The 25,826-nt window shown below is 40.3% G+C and overlaps 1 protein-coding gene across 1 annotated transcript in view; it reads left to right on the plus strand.

The window, feature by feature from the left end:
• Window positions 1-25,826, plus strand: part of CDH13 (cadherin 13) — a 488,994-nt gene that overhangs the window by 394,706 nt on the left and 68,462 nt on the right. Inside the window, exon 8 of the mRNA XM_026059344.1 lies at window positions 17,996-18,136. Within this exon, the coding sequence (XP_025915129.1) occupies window positions 17,996-18,136 (141 nt within the window). The remainder of the gene's footprint in view (window positions 1-17,995; window positions 18,137-25,826) is intronic.

The raw sequence follows: 25,826 nt of genomic DNA on the forward strand, positions 1-25,826 counted from the left end.
ACCTCAGGCCTGTCGTTTGTCATTGCTTCAATTAACCTGTCTTTGGGGTGACGCCGTATCCAGTTTAAAAAGGTGCTTGTAGGGATGAAATCCTTTCCCTGTTTAAAGTTCCTTAACCAATGCTGGCTATTTCCTCAGTATATTCATTTATTTGAACCCATGCAACTGCCTATGTGAGAGTTAATGAAGTATGGTGCGCCACGAAGCGTGGGTTCTTGTTAGTTTGTAGGCTTTCTCCTCTCACTTTCTAACCCGTAATCAAGAGATATCCTCTTACAATTACGAGTAGATTGCATTTCCTGGTAATTCAGTGCTTGTCTACATGGGAAAATGAGCGAATGGAATAATAGCATGTGAATTTACAAGGCGCTGGGTACCTTATACTAGCACCTAGCAGCAGACACCTTCTGGGTTTAGCTTCCCAAGTGGGACTGTAGGCATGCCATTGGGGTCATCAGTGCAGACTGCAATAGTTTCCCCTAAAGAGAGCACTATGATTGGTTTATTAGTAGCCAATCACTTCTGAGATTGGTGGCAAAAATGCTACCAATTACATTAAAAAAAATAATAATCAAAGATACTGCAGTATTTCTTTGGATCCTTGCAGATGGGGAGATAAATTGTTCTTCAGTATAATAGTCCAATGCTATTCTGAAAACTGTTAGGACCAAATATGTTGACCAATGGTAAATGGGGTATCTCTAAGTAAACTGTAAGGACAGAATTTGATGTTCTTTGAATGTAGGGTTGCTTTTGTAGGAGTTATAGTCTATCTGATAGACATGGTCAGCTGTCTAATTTGAATATTGCTGGAGGAATATTGGCTGTATAACCTTCAGGTTAAAATACTTAAATTCTGCAGAACTGTTTCTCAAAAGTATTGATTAAACTCAGCATTACTCTTCATTCTTCCAAGACTGGTCAAGAAAATATTTTCTAATTTGCTATCATTTGGAAAGCACTTTAAAAATTATAACTTCATCAGTTTTTGTGCTGTGGTATTTTTCTTAAAAGTGCTCTTTGCTTGAATATTAATAGGGAAATGGTCCACAGTGAATTATGCGCCATGGACTAAATAATGAGGTTTTAGTATCTCTGTGTGCATACGGTTCAGTTGTCTACTCAGTGTGATGCCCACTAAAATGCTGCTTGGTGCTGTTCTTCACCACCTGAAATCGATATATGTTGAAAATGAGAATGTGCCAAATAAACCTCATGAATATTATAAATTCGTCTTACCTGCCCTGTTTGTAGAAAACCTTGGTTCTGTGGAAGTCAGTGGAGCCCAAGAACATTATCCTCTGACACCTCTTATGGGTCCTGGCTTGCAAAAAAATGTTCTTCAGCAAATGCAGTGCCTTGTCCCAGCTGAAGCCCCCTTTGCAAGGTAATAATGTTCCAGGTAGTAGTGTGAGTGGGTTACTGCAGCCCTGTTCCTGTTGCCCCAGTCCTGAGGCCCTGGTGTTGTGCAAACTGCAGTTAACTGTTTATTAAGGAGAGATTTTCTTTTTCCTGATCTTAATAGCTAAATTCATCTGCATTTCTAAGTCCCAGGAAAGTGTAACACGCATCCTGGGACACGCCGTGCTCCGGGGCCCATTCAGACCTCACGGACCTTTTTTTGACGTGTTGTATGTATGATTATTAGTTGAGAATCACGCATTTCATTCAGCATGTCCTCATCGAGCCTGGAGAAGCGCAGACATTTTGGCTCCCATGGAGAGAGAACCTTGCTCGGTTTTGTCTCCCCTGGTGCTACCCATCCTGACGGGAAGCATGGCTGAGCGTGTGAGTTGCCCATTCCCTGCCTTTGAAATGTTTTTGAAACTGGGATAGATGCAGAGAAGGCAAAGCTAAGGGAAAGGGAGAATGCTGGAAGATAACTGAATGCTGCCTTGAGAATCTGTTGCCAGCCTTTCAATTCCCCGAGAGAGAAAAATAGATGCGATTTTTGTATTCCTCTTTATTTTCATCTGTGTACTATAGTTTTGCTTTAATAAGTTAACACATATCTAATATAAAGTTTATTTTACATTCGCATGAATAATTGCATTCCTGCTTCGCTAAACAAGATGTTACCAGGGTTAGGATAATAAACATCTGATAAAGGCAGTCATTTCTCGAGTGTCTTCTCCATATGTTTATTAAACTAATTATTTTACCGCATGCCTTCTAGCCTCCCTTCCAATCAGCTCTGCTTATTACAATGTTAAGTCAGCCTTTTTTACCTCTGGAAATCTGTTTAACTTTAAGTGACCTAGATAGGCTTTTAAAGCAGTGGAAAATTCAATACTATTTTGCATTTGTTTCTTGTGAATTTTAAATTTCTCTCTTCCTTTTCTTCCTCTCTCAATAAATTTATGCAAATATTATTAAAATTTATAATGAGACTAATATTTGTTAATCTCAGTTCAAATAGTGGATTTGTATTAAATCCTAGTTCCAAACATTTATGTGGAGAGAGAGAGAGGGAGAGAGAAGGGTATTGCTTGTAATACTTTCATTACCATGCTACTCTTGTTAAGCTTGAATTGTCATTATGATTATACACCCTAATTTTTAGTATTCAGTATTAATTACATTCAAATCCCATTAGATTTACAGTTGCCATGCCCACTTTGATTTTCTTTTTACAAAAATGTTTTGAAGTAGTTCCAAGACATGAACCTGATTCTGCAACTCTGACTCATTTGTTGCTTTCAGTAGGAGATCTGTGCATATAAATTAATTATGTGACTAAGAGTTTCTTAGATTCATTAAAGGTTGTGGAGCATTCCAAAATGACAGTTTCCGGCAATCTCTGATCTGCAGAAACATCAGGATTTAGATCTTGATCTGACTCAGCTCAGTATCAAACATATCATTGATTCCGCGAGCTGTTGAAGGACATCCTTAAACATGAACTGCAGGTTTTGCGCATTCCTCTGGTTTGCATTCTAGACACAAAAATGCTAATCTGCAGAGAATTGAAAAGGTGCATCAGTCATTTATTTGGCATTATCGCAAGTCTTTATGAGACATGAGACAGTAATACAAAATTACATTTATCTACACGTGTCTAAGATGCATTGCACTGGAAGGATTTTGACCCAGTTTGTTTCACACTATTAAATACTCTTGCCTTGCTTGTGGGCAAACTTGCTTATCAAAACATTTGGAGTATGGCCAGAATTTATCTGTGCTATAGCTCGGTATCCGTCTTCTGCCATATGAGCTATGCTGAAATGTCATGCTGGGGAATACAGGGATGTAGGGATCCCTCCAGACATCCATGCTGCTCAGAGCTGGCTTTCGGGCATCCGGGAGCCATCAGGCACTGCACACGCACCTCTCCAGAACAGATGGATGGGAATTTGGCAGAGCTGAGCCCCAAGACGACCAGGTTAGGAGTGTGCCACAGACACATGGAGCACAATATGCTGCTGGATGAGGAGCAAAGTACTAACCCTTCGCCTTCCTAGCAAGGAAGGAGAGAGCAGGACAGGACTGTGCCTTAGAAAAGTGCTTCCCGTGGTTAACTGAAGTATGGGAGTGCCTCTCAGATCTGTGGATTTAGCAGTCTCCAGCTTTAAAATATTCTTTTAATATTGATACGAATGACTCTCTCCAAATCTTCAAGGGAGGCCAGTATTCTTCCCTTTCCTTTCTTTCCCTGCTAGCCAGGCCTCCCATACCATTCCCTCCTTTGTTAATTTATTGCTTTTAGTCTACAAGAACTGTCTCCAGTTTGCAGAGCACTTTATGGACTCACTCCGTCATCGTTGCCCGACCTCTGCTCGCTCTCACATCCACTCCTACCATAATTCACAGATTTACCTTCCTGCTGCCTCTCCATGGTGGCAGAGGCTTTAGGAGCCGTTCACTTATTTGTAGTTTGTTCCTCCTTGATACAAAAGAGTGGATTTCTCTCAGTCTTTGACACATCTCTATTTCCTTCTTAATTCTGCAAATTATCAATGATCTTTTTCTTTACACAGTGTTTTGGGAGTCTTTATGAAAAGACGCTGTGTATAAAACTGCGTTGCAGAGCAACAGGTCTCCAGATAATTTCTGACACTGGGTAGCATGAACAAGGGATATTTTGATATAATAGTACAAAATATGTTCTGCAGTCTTAGCTCACTGCAACCTTATTTATATTGGTTCTATATCTTTTACTAATTTCTTATTTTATATGGATATAAAACAGTTACAATAAGGGAATATTATAAAATGTTAACTGTACATGACATTATTAAAGTGAGGACTTAGGACTTTTGAGAGTGAAATGTCCTGATTAAAATTATGCCATTGTCTAATAAGAATCTTCATCTTGTTTGAACTTTTTGGGCTAAGTATTAGTTTATTTGTTGACCAGCTGTGTAAGCTACCAAGAGGATGTTGTCTCCTAATAGGAGAATGCTCCCCTTAAAACTACTTTGCTTGCTGCATGGGGACGTTGAACCTGTTTCAAGAAGCAGTTAGAAAACGGTTTGCATATAACACAGAGAAGATAGGTTTGGAAAAATCAGTGTTGACTTAAATGGTGGGATTCATCTCATTTAACTGACTATCTTGTAGGGTTACTGTCTTAGTTTGTCGTCTCTAGTCAGTGGAGAAGCAGGTAGTTTTCTAGACAGCAGTGTGACCTGCCTGCTCTACAGACTTATTTCATGATTAGCGGAGTCCTGGTCCGAGTGCTGGGAGGCTGTGTGTGTGCCTCAGTAATAGGAAAGACTTCAGACCGCTGCATGTTTCTGCTTGAGGAGATGGTTGTGTAGTCTGGCTTCCCATAGGACTGTGTGACCCAACCCCGCTGAAGCCAAAGGCAGTTTTCCCATTAACTTTGCTGCTCTCTGGCTGAGGATGATCACAACCCTCCTTGATCTGTCACGTCTCCGAGCTCCTGGCAGAATACAGCCTCCAACGGGAAGACCAGGAGAACAGGTCCTAAGGAACCTGCCATAAATGTTTTATGGTGATAATGTATAGGGGAAAGCAGGCAAAGTTAGCCAAATACTTACTTTTTGAAAATGCTATTACTTCAGACAAAGTTTCTGACGCGTACCATGGCACCGAAGTGAATAAAAATATAATGCACTGCCTTTAAAGCAGAATTTCTTTTACTGAGACAAAGTCTTGAGTAAGATTTTTGGCCAGAAAATTACAATGCTAAACATTCAATAGAAAATACAGCTGCTGTATTGTACAGAATGGAAGTCAAGTTTATACCCATATATTATTTCTTATTATGTAAGCAGTGTGTCCTATATTTTATGTCAAATATCTGCCAGGCTCCTGATTAATATGCCGCTTTGTGAGATTTTCTTTTTAACATAAGAGCTATGTGCTTATTTGATCACAAAATCCTTGAAAGAAGAAAAATTCTTCTGCATACATGATCTTCCCACCCATACTTTTTTATGTTAGTTTCTATTGTTTTTCCCCTAGATCCCCACACTAAATTCATACTCTAAGTAGATTGTATCCTGGTGTGCTAATAAAACAGATGAATTAGAAATCCATTTTTTCTTTCATAGTGAATGTGAAAAGCTCTTGATGAATGACTTATAAAAAGAAGCTGTGTAAAGTCCCAGTACACAGACATAAACTTATAAGAGGAGCAACCTGCAGCAGATGAGCATCCTTCATTGTTTATCAAAAGCAACCGTACTGTAGTGCAAAAACCAACACAGAAATTCAAAGCAGTGGAAGAGTATTAAAGACTTAGTCTAAAGTGAGAATAATTTAAAAGTCCTGGTTTACTTGCAAGAAAATAAAATCCAACCTTGTGTTATTTTTTTGAGCGAACTGCTTTATTGGCAGGTTCTCTTAGAAGACATAAGTAGGATTATGAAAAGGTTAACAGAAGTAGAACTTACTAACGAAAGCAGAAAGTAAGGGAGTTCCAAATAAGGCATTTAATTATTTTTATCAGGAAAGGAAGCTGATAAAAAGATACTTAGGATTAAGTCAGAAAAGAATGAAATTGACTGGAGAAAATTTAAATGGAAAATTCTGTTGTTATGTCTTTCGTTGGGAAGTGAATCCTATGGAGGAGTTGATTTTTCACCCCGTAGTGTGATAAGCCTTTTTGTAAAACAGCAATAGTATAATTGAAATCCATTTTACATCGTTTTCCTTTGGATGATTTAGAATTAGATCAATTTATATTCTATGGGTATAACCCAATGAGAGTATAAATGCAGCCACTGGAATTGTTTTTGTCCATGGGCAAAGCTAGTATCATTTACTGATTCATTACACTCTCAGCAGGGAGCTTTATTTCAAAAGCTACCTRGAACTATTACTGGCACCAGAACACTAAACTAAAGTAAGATTTGCATAAAAAATTAAACTTAAAGGGAAAATGATAATAGTGATTAAAACTAACACTTGATGACTATTTTGATTAGAATACCATGTTTAAATAGTAAATGGTTCAAATGAACATGGACAGTTTTTTCCCCTCCAACTCCAACTTAGAATGTACCTGTTTAACTAGACTATTATGTACCTGATAATATGTCTGAAATAATAGGCAGTACTGCCATTAATATTTAACAATATAAACATCAGGCAAAGGTTGTACAACTGGAATCACAGAATATGCCTTTTGCATTAGGGTACTAATTTTTGCAATAACCTCTGTCACCTAGGCCCGCTGATGTGTGGTTGTCATAGCAAGTCAGTAATTGAGTTTTCTGGGCATTTTGACCACTGGTACAAATTTGCAAAGCAGATTACACAGCAGAAACACAATTTCCATCCTGACCTTTATAACATTGCTTTCTGTTGTGGGAATTGGAATGTTTATGGAGGGAAATATAACCTAAGTGCACCTAATTTGTAAAAATGTGATTTCTGACGTTAACCCGGTAAGCTTCATTTTGATTCATTTGATAACAGATTATGTAAAGACTTGGCATTAGGGAGGTATCATAAAACTTAGTATCTTTTATTACCTAGGCAGAGAATATTGGTTTAGATGATTATAAATTGAAACTCCAGGAAAACTTTCATTTTCAGCTGCTGCACAAAGATCCTCAGGAAACCTGTTTCCCAGTGATCAGTCACAGACCGCAGTGAACAAATGGCCTTGTTTACATTCCTCAGAATAAATGGGACACCGGAATAAATATTTTAAGTTTTTGTGGATCTGGAGATGCTCTTTGGAGCTGGGGAGGAAGCATCTATTTGAGGAGTCACGGAGCAATGGCCTCAGCTAAGGTACTGTTGGATGGTTTATCAGGTTGTCAGTCCTCATCTTGTGGTTGCCACGCACTTGTGTCCACAACCTTTGGGGCTGCATGGGATCTGCCGGTTCTTGGCACTGCTGACGTCTTCTCACGTGGTCCAGAGTGTGACGTTGTTGTCACTAGCTAGATACCAGTGAACGCCAGAGCAGTCTAGTTTGTCGCGGGTGGTAAGGCTATTGCTGCATTAGCAGACCGGACCAGTAGAAGCAGATCCGTAGAGCAGAATGGCTGGTGCTGAGGACCTGATGGCCACCCAGTGCAGCCTGCAGTGCCTCACTTCAGACTAATTCTGGTCCAGTCCCCCAGACTCAGTCACGCTGGTGGTTGGAAGGAGTTAGGGGACTCCCAGGGCACGTTCTCCACCTGCATTTCAGCTGAAGGAGATCCAGGTGCTGCAGTCTGAGACCTTTCTGTGATGCAAACCGGGGTGCGGTGAGTGTGAGCAACGGCAAAATTCACTTCAAAAGGTCGTTCCTGGTCTGCACTGAAGCAACAGTATAAACAACCCCATATGGGCACGTGATTGGGCGCCTTTCCTTGGCATTATTATTGTCAGCTGGATACACTTAAGTGAACCTGACTTGTCTGAAGATCACCYGAGGATTTGGCGTCTGATGAAAAGGCGAGGAAAGGCACTCTCTGGATCTTTGCTGGCTTGGCACGGCGAGGTAGATTAGCACAAGTATTGCAGGGACATACAGGCAGGTCTCGGTGGTATCAACTTTATTAAATTAAATTAATCTCCGGTGAGATGACAGATAATTTGATGGTGGCGGCTCATAAAATAATCAGCATTAGGTTTCACTTAGTCTCCTGCAATGCATTCCTTCAAAAATGTGCTCTAAAAAGTGGAGTTTAGGTGTATAGAGGCCTATAGTGTCCAAAATTTTCAGTTATGTTATGGGTGTGTGGCTTGATACAAATTTAAGTTTGAGAGGAAAGGAGAGTGCCAGTGACAGGTTCAGGTTGAACGGCTTCAAGTTTTACCTCAGACTCTCTTCCTGATATCTTAAGAAGATAAAGACCAGACTCAAAAAACTCAAGCCATTTTTTTYGCCATTTTTTTCCTCCTTCTTTGGAGATGCCTTTCATGGCGGACTTTTGTGAAAGGGAATTTTTAGCTCTCTGCGCTGTTCAGGATCTTCCCCTGAAGCCTGCAGAAAATACTTCAGTGCTTCTTGAACCCAATTCACGTTGGAAGAGGAGCAAATCTGAGTGCTGGTAAGCATGCTTGACAGAGCCTTTTGTTTCTCTACTCGGCAAAGGATTCCTGTGTTTCAGGGCATCGAGTATAATGTGTGTTTATCAATGAGATCGCTGATAACTGACATTGGCTGCCGTCCATGCGATTTAGGCAAGCAATTTCTTTCCAGTAAACAGAGGGGAATGCTGACCAGCTGCATGTTATTGCTGTTGTATCAAATATTTATACCATGCATTGATTTTTCTTCTTTTTTTTAACATGGGTTAGGTGCTCAGAACTTCTTACATTGGTTTCCAATGTTTGTGTTGCGCAAACGTAGGCATGGACACCCCATTACTGTTACTGGTGAAGAAGATTTCTCTAATTCTAATGTGATTTTGTATGCAACGAGGAAGGAACCATTACCTTCACCCRTCTGTTTTGAAGAGTTTCGGACATTTTCCCAAAGCGTGTGTTCTGGGCTCGCTGGCTCTTGGGCTCTCGATGCCATTTTGCGTTGGAGGGCAGCCACGCGCGCTGTTGAGCTCTGYGTTGTTTTGAATGCAAATCTCCGAGAGCCTGCCAGCTTTGCAAGAGACACAGCGCCTTATGGTGGGGCACGACAGCGTATATGCGTGTTCATTCATAAACACAGTAATTTATAGCCAAAATAAATTTGTGCAGCCCGTTTAAGGTCAGTGGAGCTGTGCTGATTTATGCTGGGCTGAGGATCTTTTCAGGCTTAATACTTCRTGGTTTGCTCATGATTTTCTCTCTCTCCAAGTTGCAGAACACCTTTGTCCATCTCCGTGCGCTGATCCTTATTATACGACCTTCCCACCTTTCCCATGCTTAGGGAATTCTCTTGGTACACACATGTTTTAATTGAGACATACTTGCAAAGCTGTCTCCACTGATAACTATGATAGGTTACTGTGTTGGAAAAACTTGTCTCTCTTTTTATGCTTTTGGATTTAACCGGCCTCATTTGCAGCTGTGGCAGGGACGAAGAATGATTCAATAATCAGCAGCTAATAATTTATTAGAGCAACTTTGCCCTTCTTTATCTTTGCAAATTGTCTGCAAACAGATTGTACAACTCTAGTGTGTTAATGGCTGAAAATTATTTGCATGTTTTTCAGCAAATATCTTTGGTCTGCAGATTATTTGAATTGCAAATTGGGACTGTTAAAATGAAATATATAAGTAACACTGTAAATAGAGCTGATTGGGTATTACAGGAGAACAGTTTTTATGGGAAAATATCGATTTGTCAAAATGAACACTTGTTACAGAAACATACTGATTTGGAAAAAAAACATTGTTGAAATAAATGTCTGTAATCCAGAAGGGATTAAGTATAAAATGGTACAAAGTGTAATAGTGGCAATAGCCACTTGCAAGGGTACTAATGGAGGACTGGGGAGGAGGTTGGCTCCCACACCCTCACCGTCAGACTGGCAACTTTTCCAGTCAGATATTCTGCTTTTTGGGGGAAAAGTCTTTGGAATTATTTGCTTATCAGCATTGTTACAGTGCTCAGTAAAAGAAGATGTTAAGGCTTGAAAAGTGTTAAGTACCAGGGAAGCTATTTCCCACCCACTCCATCCGTTCCTATCTGCGTGCAGTTGAGTAATGTGCATGATGCGGTGYTTTATATCCAGCCCTGATAATCCGAATGTGAACTCTGCTAGGTATGGAGGCAATAAGGAACAGATGCAGCCCCACGGTTTCGACCCYCCCCTTTCAGCAACCTGGTGGCACTGTGTTAAAGGACCGGGGCAGCAGAAGGGAATACGAGGCATTTCTTATACAGGAAGGGTTCATTGTATTGTTTTGCTTTTGGGTTTTTTTTTGGTGCAGGCACCATAGAAATCATTAAATTGTCTCCTGGGGACACGCTGGCGCTGGGGATGTGCAGGAARTGGGAAGGTGCGTTGGGGCAGCGTGTGGCCTCGGGAAAAGCCAGCGCTGGGGAGGGTTGTGCCTGACGGGGAGGCTGCTCCGACCGCAACGGGCTCCCTGGCCAAATCCTGCCTGGGGGGAGCAACCCTGGAAAAGGTCCACAGCTGCCTTAGCCCCAGACCTGTCCCCTCTAACGACCTGCCCCGTCTCCCAGCAGGGATGGCTGGAGCTGCAGGGAAGTTTTCATGGCACACAAGTGGGAGTGCTCGCCTACATCAGCGCCTATAGTTGCCTACAGATGATGATGCATTTCTCTACTTTTTATTCAGAGCTGGTACAGGGCAGCAGACGCTCGCTAGAGCTATTAGCTGCTGCTGACAGCAGGCTTAGGAGAGGTGAGTGTGGCGGTCGTAGTCCTGACACCTCCRAGTTTGTAATAACAAGGGAGCGATTGCACGGGCTAAAATCAGCCCGAGACATTACATAATAATTGATGCTTTCACATCAGAAYGAAAGCTTTCTGCAGTGCTTTTTAATTGGGAGGAACAACTGAGTTTTGTTCTTGCAAAAAGTAAAATTATATGCAGTGGTCCAGAAGGAAAGCTGAAATGTAGCTTGTGTAAAAGAAAAGGAAAAAAAAAAASRTTTAATAACGTGTGGGAGAGAGTATTTTCCCCGGGACATTGTGATTTTTATCCTCTATTGCTATTCAAATTTATTTTAGTATTTTATACTTTTAGCGCTGTGGACATGGAAAATGGTTCTTTTCACAAACTGTGAACATCCAGTGAGTTGATGTTGCAGATCAAAATGCCAGTCTGTTCCAAACAGATTATACTTAGGAAAATATCCTTCATTGGTAAAAATCAGTGTAGAGATACTAACTTTAATGGTGTTATRCCCTTTAAAATAATTAAGGATTTTGTTCAGAATATTGAATATTTGCTGTCTTCCCAGGGCTTACTTTTGTGGCAGAGCCTCACTAGCAACAATAATTCAATTACAAATCTCAGCCTAGATGGAGCTCCAGTCATTGCTCTGTCCTGGAGATTGGTTATCCTTCCCCAAAGAGAAATTCCCAAATAATAACAAATTCTCAGTGTAAGGATGCTCCCTTAAATGAAGTTAATGCCTGCACAACTGCTCTGGTGCTTGCATGTATCAGCGAAGATAGATGCAAGTTTGCAGCAGTGAGTGAGCAGTAAACAAATAGGTTTTCTCTGCAGGTTTCCGATATTTCTCAGAAGTCTGTCGCCTTGTCACACTCGGCTGCCCTTCCAGAACTGATACACATCCAATTGCAATGCCAGAGCCAAGTTTGCATATACATGATTTGTGTCAAAGCTGATAATYGTACATAAAGTATTGGGAACATACATACAGTGTCTCTGTTTCTGTATAAAATAAAACAAGCATATATCCATCCATATTGGGCCCATAGTTAATTACAGATTTCCTTTTGATTGGAAACAAATATCTCTGGCCTTAGATCCAGGAAGCTGTTTGTGTCAAGCACTTTGAAACTTTTGTTTTTTTAGCAGCAACTGCTGAAGGAGAAAACTTAGTCGTCCTTTTGCTTCCAGATATACCTATGAACTGTATTTCTCTTGTGGATGGTAAATAGATATTGATTTTCTTCATAACAAAAGTACCTTATTGCAGTGATTAAACTGGAGGCCTTCCTTTATGATATAAAAAAATTGAAAATTGGTGAGCTAAAGAGGATTTATATTACAAAATTGTTCTGGTTTTTGTATTCATCAAGCTGTAATTCAAGCTCTGAATACAAAGGCTCTGTCTATTGCCCTTTTACGCAGCGGCAATTGGCATTTAAAATAAATGCTGATATTATAATTATAAAAGCATTATGCCTTTTAGAACTGTTAATAGTCACATTGCTTCATTTTTTTTATTCTGCATTTGTCAAAGTCCTGACAACATGCTCTGGAGCAGTGTTAGATTGAATGTTGATATTGTTGCTCAACAAGAAGATTGATTATGTCTTAATAAGATGTATTCAGTGCATACGACACACAGTTATCATCTGAAATGAATGCAAGCATTTATTTAGCATGAACTGAAATTATTTAAATCCTAAGAACTTTCCTTTTTGGTTAACATTATATTATAAAGGCATTAGTAGCAAACATGATACGGTTGCACACTACTAATATATTAATATGTATGAATATGTAGTTTATAATTAGAATTATGAATAAATGTATTGGTGCATTGTTATAGAAATTACTACTAAATAGCCGCAAAATAGTACACAACTCTTTCTTGGCAGTAAGTATTAACATAGCCTGGAAGGTACTTAAAGCCCTTACAAGGGTTTTGAACCATCTGTACAGTGTTTGCTTCCCAGCCAGTGTTTGTTTTGATCTCAGCCACTGTGAGTACCTGCTGCGAATTCAGGAATTTCTCATCTCCCTGGCTTTTTAGGTGGAGCTCTGCAGCACCAAACCAGGGCTGAGGTGCTGGGACACTAAGCGCACCTTGCTCTGGAAATGTGATTCGTAGACCCCTTGCAAAGAAAGGAGAGCCTTGGGTGAAGACCTAGCTAAGGTCTGCTGCCAGGGAGGAAACACTGAGGAGAAGGTATCTGGAGTCCTGGTGTTTTGGGGACGCCGGTGCCTATTTGCAGGCTTTAGCTAGGTCCTTATAGGAGGCAGGGACTCGCAGCCTGAAATCCMCTGCTGCGCCCAGGGATCCTAAGATTCGCTAAAAGAGAAACTACAAAATATACTGGGTTGGGTGGCAGGCTGATGATGTGAATAAATACAAAAGGGAAAAATGGCATGGTTGCTAAAATGATTCTTTTTCAATCCCCTACCTACAATTTAAACAGGGGTGGTAAAAACAATATTGTGAAGATCTACAGGAAAATATGTTGAACTCCTGTTTAAGCATCTTTGAATTACAGAGGAAGTAAAAGCCTAAAGTAGCCTAAAATTCTGAACCCAGTCCATCTCCCCATGGTACAAAGAAGATTAAGCCTTGATCCAAATTCTTTTTAGCTTAGTTTCTGCTCCACAAATGGATTTTCAAATGCCCAGTAGTGTGTCTTCCAGAAAATATATTATTTTCATTTCCTGAAAATAACTAGGTAGCTATATTGGAAAACCAGAAAGCATTATTTTAGTAAATAGGCTTCCCAACGTACATTATATCCAACTTACTCTAACAGTGAGCAGGACTTCAGCTTTCAGCCAGAATGCAGTGCTTTTCATGTATGTGCAATCCATAYGCCAGCTTCCTAGACTGGTGCATTTTAGTCCTAAGCAGTTCAGGTGCCAATGACAAAAAGAGGTCTCTGTTACAAAAGGTTTCTCGTTCTCTTCTTTCTTGTGAATCTGCATCACTTATTCAGCTTTCTTTTATATTTGAATAAAATGTCTGACCAAAATTTTTGAACTTCAGAAGTTTAGCATTTCATTCTATATTAGGCTCCTAAATAAATGTCTTGATTTTCAGACATGCCGAGAGTCCACAGCCCCATTCAGGGGAATGCAAAGCTGCAAATGAATTCATTGATTCACAATCAGCTCTACTTGATTTAGGTGCCTAACTTCAGGAGATTGAAAAATTTGATGTGTCTGTTCTTGATGATGCTCAATGGCAAACTGCACTTTTTTCACACCTCCTCCCACACCCACATATAAAATCACTGTGGCCATTGAGTCTAGATAAACAGCTAATCATTCACTGCTTGGATATGCTTCTCTAATACAGTGCCAGAGCTTGATTTCTGCTCCTCACTTTGGTGCTACTTTTTCTGATCTTCATCAAGTCATTAAGACCTTCAGCCAACTTCATTCATCCACTGAGGCTCTTACGCTGGAGGGCCTTGTGCTCCCTAATTCATCAATGGAGATAAGTGTGGAAATGGCTTCTCTCCCTTGAATYCATGGGCAACATTTGGCCACGATGGTCCAAAAAGTGGACACTTCATTAGAATAATTAAAGATAGGTGGAAAGAAGCCAGGCCTTAGTGAAAACATCAGGTCCTAGAATTGCTGCACTTCCTTGCCAGATAAATAAACAAGTGGAGCTACATGGGGTCACACTTCCAAAGATTTTGCACACCTGGAGTTGCAGGGAGTTGCAGAAATACCAAGGGCATGTACATAAGTGGCAGTTCAGGACCTAGACATGTCTGAAAACACTAATGGTCACCTAAGGGCCCTAAGCCTTGGGTGTAGTCCTGCAAATAGTCCCACTTTGAGTCTTCTTTCATTTTTGAGTCCTACTGTACTGAGGACGGGGTCAGCTCCACCTGAGTTTAAATGGCAGTGTGAACGGCACACAGCCTGCAAGGGATGGCACGTGCTAGGATTCGTTGCTGGGGATGTGAAGCGCTAGCCGTGGCTCGCTTCCCTTAAGTCACCGACAGTTTTTTATTGTATCTGTAGGAAACATTAACAGATTAAAAAATGTGGCAGAACACCGTCATTAGCTGGTTCCATCCTGCACTACCTGAAAGTTATTGCCTGGTTTAGTCTAGCTGTGTGTGCCGGCGCTGAGCTGTTTATTTCCCTCTGTGTGATTAGATCCCGCTGGCTTGGTCAGGCATCGGGAAATGCGAAAAAGCGACTCTCTGCCCTCTCTCGTTGCTCGCCAGCGCCGACGCGGTTGTGCCTGGGCGGCAGGGGAGCTAAAGCCGATGCGGATGTTAACGCCGGCGCGAACGCGCGGTGGGTGGACCCTCGAATGCGAACGCTCAAGACACAACTCACCTCCTTGGCAGGMGGCGCAATCTGCCAGCGTCACCCCTGCCGTGGCGAAACGACTAAAGTGCAAATTTATGGCGAAAGCGATGGGTCTCCTGCTGTAACTGCACAAACTCTCGCCACGGTGCTGCCCGGCGCACAGCCACGCTTCATAAATAACAGGCCAGACAGGCAGCAACTTAACGTTCAGCTATTAAAATCATCCGGTCTCCCTTTCAGCAGCAGACAAACTTCGTGGAGAGTTGCTGCGTATTTATATCGAAGGGGTACCTGGTTGGAGAGGGAAAAAATGGAGTCTTACATATATCTTAAACTCACACAGTCCTAGTGACTGACTGCTGTTCTGCTGCTAAATTAACAGGGCTAGAAGCGTGAGAAATGGTAAAAAGTGCCTTTCGTGCAATCTCCTAGTGTAAAGAGAGCATCTGATGGGAACGTGCCTCTTCGCTCGGGTTCGGAGGTGTTAGGAGTTGCTTTCTCTAGCAAAGCAAATATTTGGTGACAGAACTAGATGTAGAAAGTGCTGCCTAGCAGGAAAGTGTGAAGTATTCATAATGCTATGAAATACTACTCAAAATGCAATGTTTTTCACATTCCATTGCGAACTTAAACATTGGGCTCCTGTCACAGAAATTTCTGCTGCAGTAGACACAATTTCTAGTATAAATGGGCTTGCTTTCAAAAGAAAATGGAACAGTTTTCAAAGGAAAAAAAAGACCAATTTATGAGTAAAAATGGGGCTTTTTTCAGCAAAGACGTTTACAAACATGAAATGATAAATGGCTTTACAAATTTTCTATACAACAATAACAACTTCTTAATGAAAATAATGAAAAAATTACATTAATGGGAAGGGAGAGAGGCTCTATACAGGTTTTAATAACTTAAAAACGTTTTAGAAAAGAAATATATGAAAACTACAAATTTTGTTCAGCTTTATAATCTAAATTTGGGTTGGAGACATGTCAGCAATATTTCTTTGCATATGTTTTTTRTGATATAACTCAAGATCCTGTTATGGGTTTGGTGCCTTCTGAGGTGAGTTTCATGGAATAATGTAAGAATTAAGGATTTCTTAGGAATCCCTAAGTGGCAGTGGCATCCGATTTTGTAGCAGCCCACGTATTTTTAGAACTAAATGTATCTTCTGGCTTGACCTGTCAATTTTACATGCAATCATATTGCTTTGTTCTAGCTGATTTGGTCAGTAACTGGTTTTGTTGCTTTGGTCTCAGCCTAGAAATGCTTCAGGATCTAAGCGGTAAAGGATTGGGACCTCCTTAGCCATGCTCCAGGGAAGGTGTTGTGATGTCCCCAGGGAGATGCACAATGTACCATTTGGTGAAAGCTTTCAAATCAATTAGCTACAGAGCAGGCTGTGTGGCCCGAGAGTTTGCTTTGCTAAGCTAGAGATGAAAAATAAGTCTCTAAAATTTTAAATGGCATGAGGTTTATTGCTATGGGATAAACCCTACCCCAGCCTGCTTGATTCTGCTTTAAAGGCAGTTTATGGGTGGCAGATGGAGACCACTGTGTTGCTATGTGGAGTTTCATGTCAGTTGTCTCCCTGCATTTTAATTCTCRGGGAAAGTGTTAGATGAAGGACATGGGAAGAGTGATCTCAGAGCAGTGCAGCCATGGTTCTCATATGTGCAGTTGGCTGAGAGAGCTGGTTTGAGGTTAAAAAGCTCACCGGCAGTGGTGCTTTCCCAAACACTCCTTTCTTCCTGCAGGGCCCTAGCCACCCTTTCAGGCACCAGCATGTAGCTTTGCCCCTCAGATCCAGGCTTATTTTTTGAGGAAGTTTTGAAAAACTGTTCCTGAGCACATGCAGTATTCTTACCRTATAGCTTTAAAGGTGACCGCAGCACTTTTCCATCTGTGTCCTCCATTGACAATGCAGCACATATGGTCCTCAGGCAGATGGTTCTATATGAGGCAGTCATACAAATGGGGAAAAAATTCATTTTAATTACGCGCCCGGTCTTGTCTCCAGTGAAGTGCATGTCAGAATTCTCCACGAGTTGCGTGGGAGCCGGTTCTGATGCTRCTAATAACTCCCTTTGATGGCCTGTGTTAATACCCAGTTGTCCAGCGGGCCACCAGATGTGTGTCCATGTCTGATGCGAGAGAAGTGAATTACCGATGCTGTAGCATTCCCACTGCAGAACGATGGCCCCAATTTGTTTTCTCTGAAGTCACGGTTGTCATTATGGGGAGAGAAACTGAGAATGGCTTAAGCTACGGACCTGTGCAGTTGCTGCTGTCTAGCTCTACAGTAGGTAGGCAGTCAGATAAGTAACAATGCTCATGACACAGAAATTGGATATATAGATGTAAACCATTAATGTTACATTAATGTGTGAAGCACACTTGCTTTGTAGAATGACTGTGTCAGCTGTTGCCCATTTTTAGAAACTGCTTTCTTGTTTCTTGCAGCAAAGCAAACTTAGATTACCATTCTAAATGCTAATAGGCAGAATGCATGAGATTTAGCAAAATAAAGTAAATTTATATGTAGATTGTGACATTAGTATTTAATTATGTACCCATCATAACACTGATGAGGCATGCTGCCAAATATTGGTGCACTGAAGTGAAAGCTTATCCTTAAAGACTAGGTATATTTTACTTTCTTCCCTCTTTCCTAATCTGTTTAAATARCAGGATTGATTATAGTCTCTTTACCAGTATTCACCTATTATTCCTTCCTTCATGCTGTATGCCAACTAAGGTTTGCGTCATAGCAACTGAAGCTCAGAGGAAAGCTGTGCTTCTCCTTTGGTAAGGCACTAAATGTGGTCCTAGATCCATTTCTGTACTATGTTTTATCAGACCCAACAAAGCTTTAGGGTTTTTTTATTTTAATGTAAAGTAAAAGTAGTATGTAATTTGGTTGCACTTTTTTTAACCTTTCCTTTTCTGTCATTTTTCAGACTATGGAAACCCCCAAATATGAGCTGGTTATAGAAGCTAAGGACATGGGTGGTCTTGACGTGGGATTAACTGGCACAGCAACTGCCACTATTCTTATTGATGACAAAAATGACCATCCACCAGAATTTACCAAGAAGGAGGTAAGAGTTTGCCATCCGTGTTGTACAAAATGTTGCATGGAGTTGTACTTGGCTTGTTTCTAAGCATAAAAATGTCGCTTAATAGAAGAAAAGGATACCTAGGGACAGCACTGATAGAGATTATTTCTTTTTAGCAAAAGGTGCATTAATTTGAAAAGCTGTGATCAAAAATGAATCTTTCTTTCTCTCCTGTTGTACAATTAATGTTGTAGAGCCAGTCAATTTAGCTTACATTAACTTCGGTGAGTGAGCACTGAGGAAAGAGACCCCAGCAGAGCACACGAGTCCCCCCCGGACCGTATGCAGGTTGAGTTACAGCTCTGTGCTGACCCCAGACCCTGCTCCTACCACTCCGGACTGAGACGGACTCCACTGCATCTCCAGCTCTAAGGCCCTAATTTGTCAAACTATAACCCTGCCCTGCTGTGGAGCTTGTTCTAGCTCTTCAGACCAGCCCCAAGATCTCTATAATGTTCTCTAGCATGAGTTTTTTGTCCCCATCACATACATCTTTTCAGCTCAATGTGACGGGCTTTCTCTGAGCTGCACCTTTTGTCTTTTCCATTAATAGATTTACCTGTACCATTTCCAAAACAGAGTGTGACCACAAGGTAAAAATTTATGGCAAAGGGGTATTGTTGAGAGGTTGGCTAGCAGGATTAAAATCTGTACATAATGTTTGCTAGTGGGAACTTTCTGCCTTTGCTCCTGCGGGGGGAAATAGAGAGTTTTCCTCCTGTCTACATTCTAGCTGAGGGCTTTTGATGATAGGGAACACAGATGAAAGCAACATATTTTGTCATGTCTTCAGTACTTCACCTGTGAGACAGCTAGTGTTGACAGTTCTGTAATGAAAACTGTAGTCCGAAAAGCTTTAAATTTCACCTACAGGTGAAGTTTGCAAGGAAAGTTTTTGCCTTGCAAGTTGCATTTCATTGAACAACGCTGAAAAGCCTGGGAAAAAACCCAAAACTCAAGCAAAAGATGTTCACTGCCCACAGGAGAATGTAGTACTGCTGCACCAAAGTTTCTGGTTTCAGGCAAAGCATCTTACCAAATTTCCAGCTCTTCCCACACTGCTCCTTTCCCTCCCCTCCATTTCTTATTAGTTTGGGGTTTTTTTGCCCCTGGCATCTGGAGAGAATTAAAGACTAGCATGAGTTTTACCTGATAACAGCTGCATTAGGATTTTGCTATAAAAGTTTCCTGAAGCTCTGCAGTTTTAAGGAATATTCCCAAAAGATGAGAAGTAAGCACTGGGGATGCTGATTTTAAGATAATTTTAGAAGAAGAAAATGAAAGCCTATTGTTATAAAAGTCTTGTTTTTCTCCTTTGGGTATGTTTTTTCTTTTCTTTTCTTAATTTTTTTTTATATATTTTCCTGGCCTAATTTTAGCCGTTTGACAACTGATTATTTTGAAACAAATTACTGCAATTTTACTCGAATAATTACACCTTTTATAAATGCAAATTGGATAACCAGATTAAAAAAAGAATGGAAGAGGATAAAAAAAAGGCAAAAAGAATAAGAAATAAGAAACAATGACGATTTTGCCAACAGGAATAAGAGTTTTTGCTAATCAGAGGCAATAACTGTAATTACTTTAAGCAAAATTCTTTGGCAAGAGCATTTCAGTCACTTGAAAAGCAATGTGAAAAGCCTGATCCAAATCTTTCAAGTAAATAAGCAATAACTAAGTGGCTTTGATGAAGCTTTTAATTCCCTTAAAATTGTCCTTTAGGTCAGGCCCCTAATGCTCTGAGAGCTATTTCCTGAGAACCGATAGTTGAAATATGTATAAAACGTATTATTTTAGACTTCTAGAACATAATTAAYAATACTTAAGGACAAGTCAATTTATTTAGAAGCAGGAAGTATTTGTATTCATTATCATTCATAGCAATTCCTGCCGTTCAGAGTACTGCATACCTGAATTTCCAAGCTTTCCCTGAGATTTCTCCTTTTGCAGAAATCTATTTTAATTGTACATCCTGTTTGTCTTAATGATTTTCTCTGGTAATTTGGGCTAGCCTGTTAGAAGACTTGGGGGGACTGCTTAGATCCTAAATCCGCTGTTAGACAGCGTCTATTTTTGGGGAAATTCAAAACCACTTATGAATTCAGTTCAGTCAATGCTAGTGAAAGGTATTCTGTACTCCTGGCAATCTGGTGATTTCAGTATAGAAATACAATAGCACGCATGAAGCAACAGTATCATGTAGCTGTCTTTGAAAAGTCCAGTCTTTCATGTCTTTCTTACACTCTATGAGACGTACAAATTTTCCTGTTTAGACTTACCTCTTTTTTTAATACATCGTGACATGGTTTTGACCTTTCACTACAATTCAGAGATGTTAATGATATCGGAAATCTTCTCCTTGCCTTACTAAATGGTATGCTTATTCTGTGGATAAAGCGGGAAAAGTCAGTMTTCAGAGGTATGGTATCAGGCCCCTTTACAAAGATTATATGTGCTCTGTTTAAARTATGTAGTTTGGAGAGATGGAGAACATCTATTAATGAAGCTAATGCCACTTTCTTTGGCTTACTGCTTAAAGTACCTAGTTATTTTATATAAATACCAGTCGCACACCACACACTGCAATACTATTGATTTGAAGAAGACTTGAAAGAAAAGACACATTCTGTAGGATAAGTTTTGAAGCAGAAATCTCAAATGCAGTAAATCTGAAGGTTTGATTTCAGGGTGCATCTTCTTTTGTTTACTTTGAGATTGGCTGCTTTCCTATTGGGTTCTTTTAGTATTGATGTGTTTCCCCCCCATCTTCCTTCTCTTCAAAGATATTTTCTAGTAGTGCCATTTTCTCTTTTATGAAACAAAAGCATATTTACTGGCCGGTGTTTTCTTCTGACAGTATAATTTCTACCTAAAATAGCCCTGCCTTTATTTGCCATTTGCTGCTGMTGTAGCTCAATTAAGCCAAGTTTTTAATGTGTTCTCTTTATCTGTAAACACAGTGGCCAACTTCATTCCTGATCTGACATGATGAAAGCCAATAAAGTATATGTGAGCTGGGTTTGGTTCTAAATATCGTTTCCCCATCACTTAATCAAAAGTCTGGGCACTCTATTAGTACAATGCTGGGTACCCCAGGGTGGTGTTTTGTAGAATATGCCTTAATATAGCTTCTGTTTCATTGATGTTAATGCCAAACCAAAAGTCTAGTGATTTTTGGCGCTTCCTCCAAAGTTGAAAGCCAATATACGCTAGCTTCTATTTCCATGAAACCTTATATGAGTTAGCAGATGTTTCTCTGAGTCCTCAGTGCAAGGCAATCTCAGCCACAGTTGAATATGTCTCTGTTCACTGAAGATGAGTTTTATCTTTTGACACTTGACCGATCTCTTCCTTTTTTTTCCTCTAGAAGCTGATTTTACTGCGTATTTTTGAAACAAATTTATGGATCTATCCCTAAGCAGTGATACTTGTTTGTTTACTCCTATTTACTGTATTTATTCCTTGGAGGCCAGCTCCTTACATACCTATTCAAAATGAACATTAATGGGCTTTATTTGGTGTTTTCAGGAAGGTCTAAATGCTCCTTTGCTCCTGTACACAGTTTTGCAGTAGCCCCTAGTGGTTTTATGTGGATTTTGTTGGAAGAGGGAATGGTCATCTCGTGAATCTCTAGTTTGGTCTGCTATTTCTGCATACCCCAACCGTGCCATTCTGCTGCAGTTGTGGCCTTCATGCCCAGGGAAAAATTCATTGATGGTGTGTCAGGACTTAATCACACAAGATGTTGAGCAGCCGGGCTGTGATCCAACAAAGCACTTCCATTAGCTTCAGAGGAATTGTTTAAGCCCTTGAGGTTAGAAGCATGTGCCAGGTACTTTGATGGGCTAATGTATTAGACATTGCTTTGTGGGATCCAGCCCAGTTAATTATCTTGTTACTGCCCCATCAGTATATACATCTCTCAAAATATCTGCCGTGTTCTATTTCACATATATACTTAGCCTACTGCTCATAATAGCATCCGAGCAGTGCAAAAATCCATTTAGACGTGCAAACAGTATCCTGTTCCCTCTGGGGCTTTAATAATTTCATCTTTAATGCCTAAAAAGAGCAATGTTTCAAAAGCTTCTCCAAAAACCTTCAGGTGAGGTAGCAAGGTCTACCCTTTAAAATATCACAGTGGCCGGGTTATCATGCCAGGTTTAAATTATAGAGAATGAAAATAGAGATACTTGTGAATTTAGTGCCTTTTTCAGGAAGTTTTTAAAATTTACAGCCCTATTTCTGTAATATGGAAGGGTTTTAAAATGAATGTAATGAATTATTACTGTATACAACATTTATTTTGTATCACAAAGAACATTTTCTTTCCAGCATGTTAAGGCCTTAGGCTCAGTTTTTGTTCAGTAATAAGGGAGTCTTTGTGTGAAYGTAAGTAATGAAGCAAAGCAAAGAGCAGGAATTGATCATTCTGGAAAAYCTGACATCTGACTTGTGTACTGCAGGATAGTCAAACTGCTTAGGAATGAGTTAGCTTAGACTGAGTGTATGCTAATGGTGCTGAGAACTGTTTCTGTACCTAGCACATTAAGAAAAATGAGGATGGTTTTCTTGTGTCACTTTGTAGCAATTGGCAACAGACCACTGTGGTGGTGTGTGCCCACAAAACATGATTTTAGACTATAGTTAATGTCACTGTTGGTGAAACGTGATGAAGGATTAGCAATATAGCATCTGCTGGAAGCTGTGAGCTGGTAAATACTTCTCTTGTGCCTGTTCYAGCAGGCCAGTTCCTGCCTTCCTTCCCTAAGACCCAGCGCAGGAAAACCCAGATTGTTTCAACATGATGGCAATATGAGTTTCACCCCTTCCTGTCTCTGCTTCCTCCTCCAACGAGAATAGTCCAGAGAATCCTCCTTCTGGGCTTGCATCGTTCCTCAGTGGAGAATATATGCTCAAAAATGGCATTCCACAGAGCCCATTTGCCTCCCTCTTTTCACTTCTGTCCTGACTTCTTTGAAGTATCTGTTCCTAAAGGAAGAGGCTTCCATTGCTCTTCTTTAGTGGTACATTATTTTTTTCCTTGGTATAGGATACATTGTCTTTTCTTAGCAAATGCCATCAGGAGGAGGAGAGAAGAATGAAAATTATGTAGCTTAATAGGAAGACTCTCTACTTTCTACCTAGTTCTCACATCTGTCCTTCACCACAGCTGTGGGGCAGCGACACATCCCTAGTCACAAATTGGGAAGTAGTGGGATCTGTCAGTGTGCTCCCAATTTCACATAAGAAAGAATTCATTTGGCCAGGGAACAGTCTCATTCTTGAGACAATCCCTCATTCTGCCAGTTCCCATCCTCACCTTCTACTTCATCCRTTTCTGGCACAAAGCAATGTAAAATAGAAAGCGTTCTGTCACATCGGGAGATTAAGACTTGGGAAAATATTTCTCATATTTTAGATTTTATGAATGTATGATCTTTGAAATGACTTTTCCAGTTAAATAAAGAAGCTTGCCTCCTGTGAACAGAATAAAATTTGTATAATTTGACAAAACATCACCACAGTGAAATTTGAGACATTTTAGTGCTGAGTCTTAAGTGAAAAATATGATTTGCTCACATTTTGAATACCTACTGATAAATGGTTTATAAAAGAGTARTAAATGACTAATGTGGGCTTTAATAAATGATTCATCAATTCCTATAGAGACCTGTAAGTGAATAGGTTGCTTGTCACCGTGATTTATGATGACTTCCAACACTGTCTCCTGATTCAGTTATGCTACCCATTGGGGTAAAACAGCCCCTGGAGTACAATATGTATCGCCGTCTGCTCATGGTTCAAAGAGGATATGAGACTTTCAGAGCACCATCTGGAGAGATTTATTTTTCAACTCAGGCTGCTGAGAAACCCGCTTGTAGCTTTGAGAGTCGCTGTTTTGATTCCTGGTACTGGCCAGGTCATATTGAAGACCAGGTACTGAACTAAAAGCACTCTTAAGGTTCCTCCTGGCTCTCTTTGCCATACTTCTGTTCCAAAAATTACTCTCTAAGACATGATATTGTTATTTTCTGTGCTAGACATATCTTACAGATGGAGATCAGATCTGTTCATTCTGCTTGCATATTTAAAAACAACAAATCTCTCTTCACCTTCTTCAGTGATCTTAAAGTCAACCCTGGTTCTTCCTATCTTGTATCAYGGGGTGAATGTAGCCCTCTGGCACTCCTGATTAATCTCAGCCTTTTCTTGGTGGGTCACAGCTGTGAGCTGGACCCAGGACCCTGTCTTTGCCAACCAATAATTCTGTTAGTGGTGCATGAAGAGAGATGGATTCCTAATCCCTCCCCTAAACCTATTTCATTTGGAGAAATCACTAGAGGAGCAGAAGATAATCAACTAGGACTACAGAGGTGTGCAAAGCTAGGCGAAAACATACTGTTCTTTGACTAACAGATGGGTCAGGAGCCTGCACGGCCAGGGCACCAGCCTTCTCTCGCTTTCTGGTTGGGAGGGAGGTCAGGTGTAAACCAGACTGGGCAGAGGGAGATGAGCAGGAGCTGACTGCACAGCTCAGCAAGGTAGTGGTGACACCCCGAGTCTGCTTTTCTCTGGTTTACGTACCCTCTCTCACAGTTGTTAGTAAACTCTGGCATAAAGAGCAGCTTCCTGATGGCTGAGGATCATCAGAGATTAACTCTTTGGCCATCCTTGTTTGTCCTAGAGCTGTAAACAGCCAACAAGGTTTCTGAAACTTGCCCATCAGAAACCCCCTACATTAGATAAATATTTACGCTGACTGTTTAATTCAGCTTTTCATCCACTTCTTACTCTTGGAGCAGTCCACTAACACACTTGACATAGCTGAAGCTTCAGGTGCCCAAAAGTCTCCTTGAAAACATAGGAAAGATGTCACCTGGCATGTTTTTCATATGTAAAAGGCTGCATTCAAAGAAAAACTTCTCTGGTCATGGAAAATAGAGGGAAGGGAACCAAGCTGGGATTGCTATTCCTATGTCATCCTTGAAAGATGCCTGTCTCACCTGTTCTTAAAACATGGAGGCTCAAATGCCTCTTCAGTCTATTCCTGCACAAATCTTAACACTGAGAAAATTCTGCATAGTCTAATCTGAATTTCATTTCTACAGTTTAAGATGATTACATCTTCTGTTGTCCTCTCAGATATGGAGAACAAATTAATACCCTTCATGTCTTTTTATTCTTGCGTAGTCAGAGTCATGCATGAAGAAGACACATTTGTAGTTCAGGATATATTCTTTATTTCTTAAAATAAATGATAACACTTGTTTGATACCTGTGATATTCATTTTTCCCCATAAATATTCACCCAGCGTGCTTGGTGAATATAGAAGAGCTGAAGTTGTCCCATAATTGACTTATTTGTGTTCTTTCATATTTAAGCCAGGACAAAGATGAAGATGTATATGTGTTTCAGCCAGAGTCCATTTGCAAAGTATCTATTAATTYAGTTTAGAAAGTATCTATTAGTCAAATTGAAAGCTATTTATTAAATCCTTGTGAAAGGAAACCATCTAAATGGTGATTAACTTTTTTTTTTCTAAATGAAGACTGAGCATTCTGTACTCATTGCAAAAATAACACAGTATTTGAAATTTACATTGAAGTTCTCATTTAAATTGTACCACTTTATGTTTAATAATTAGTCACTACTCTGAGTCATGTT

Source organism: Apteryx rowi, unplaced genomic scaffold (genome assembly GCF_003343035.1).
Source record: "Apteryx rowi isolate R43461 unplaced genomic scaffold, aptRow1 scaffold_1, whole genome shotgun sequence".
In the NCBI taxonomy this organism is placed as follows: domain Eukaryota; kingdom Metazoa; phylum Chordata; class Aves; order Apterygiformes; family Apterygidae; genus Apteryx; species Apteryx rowi.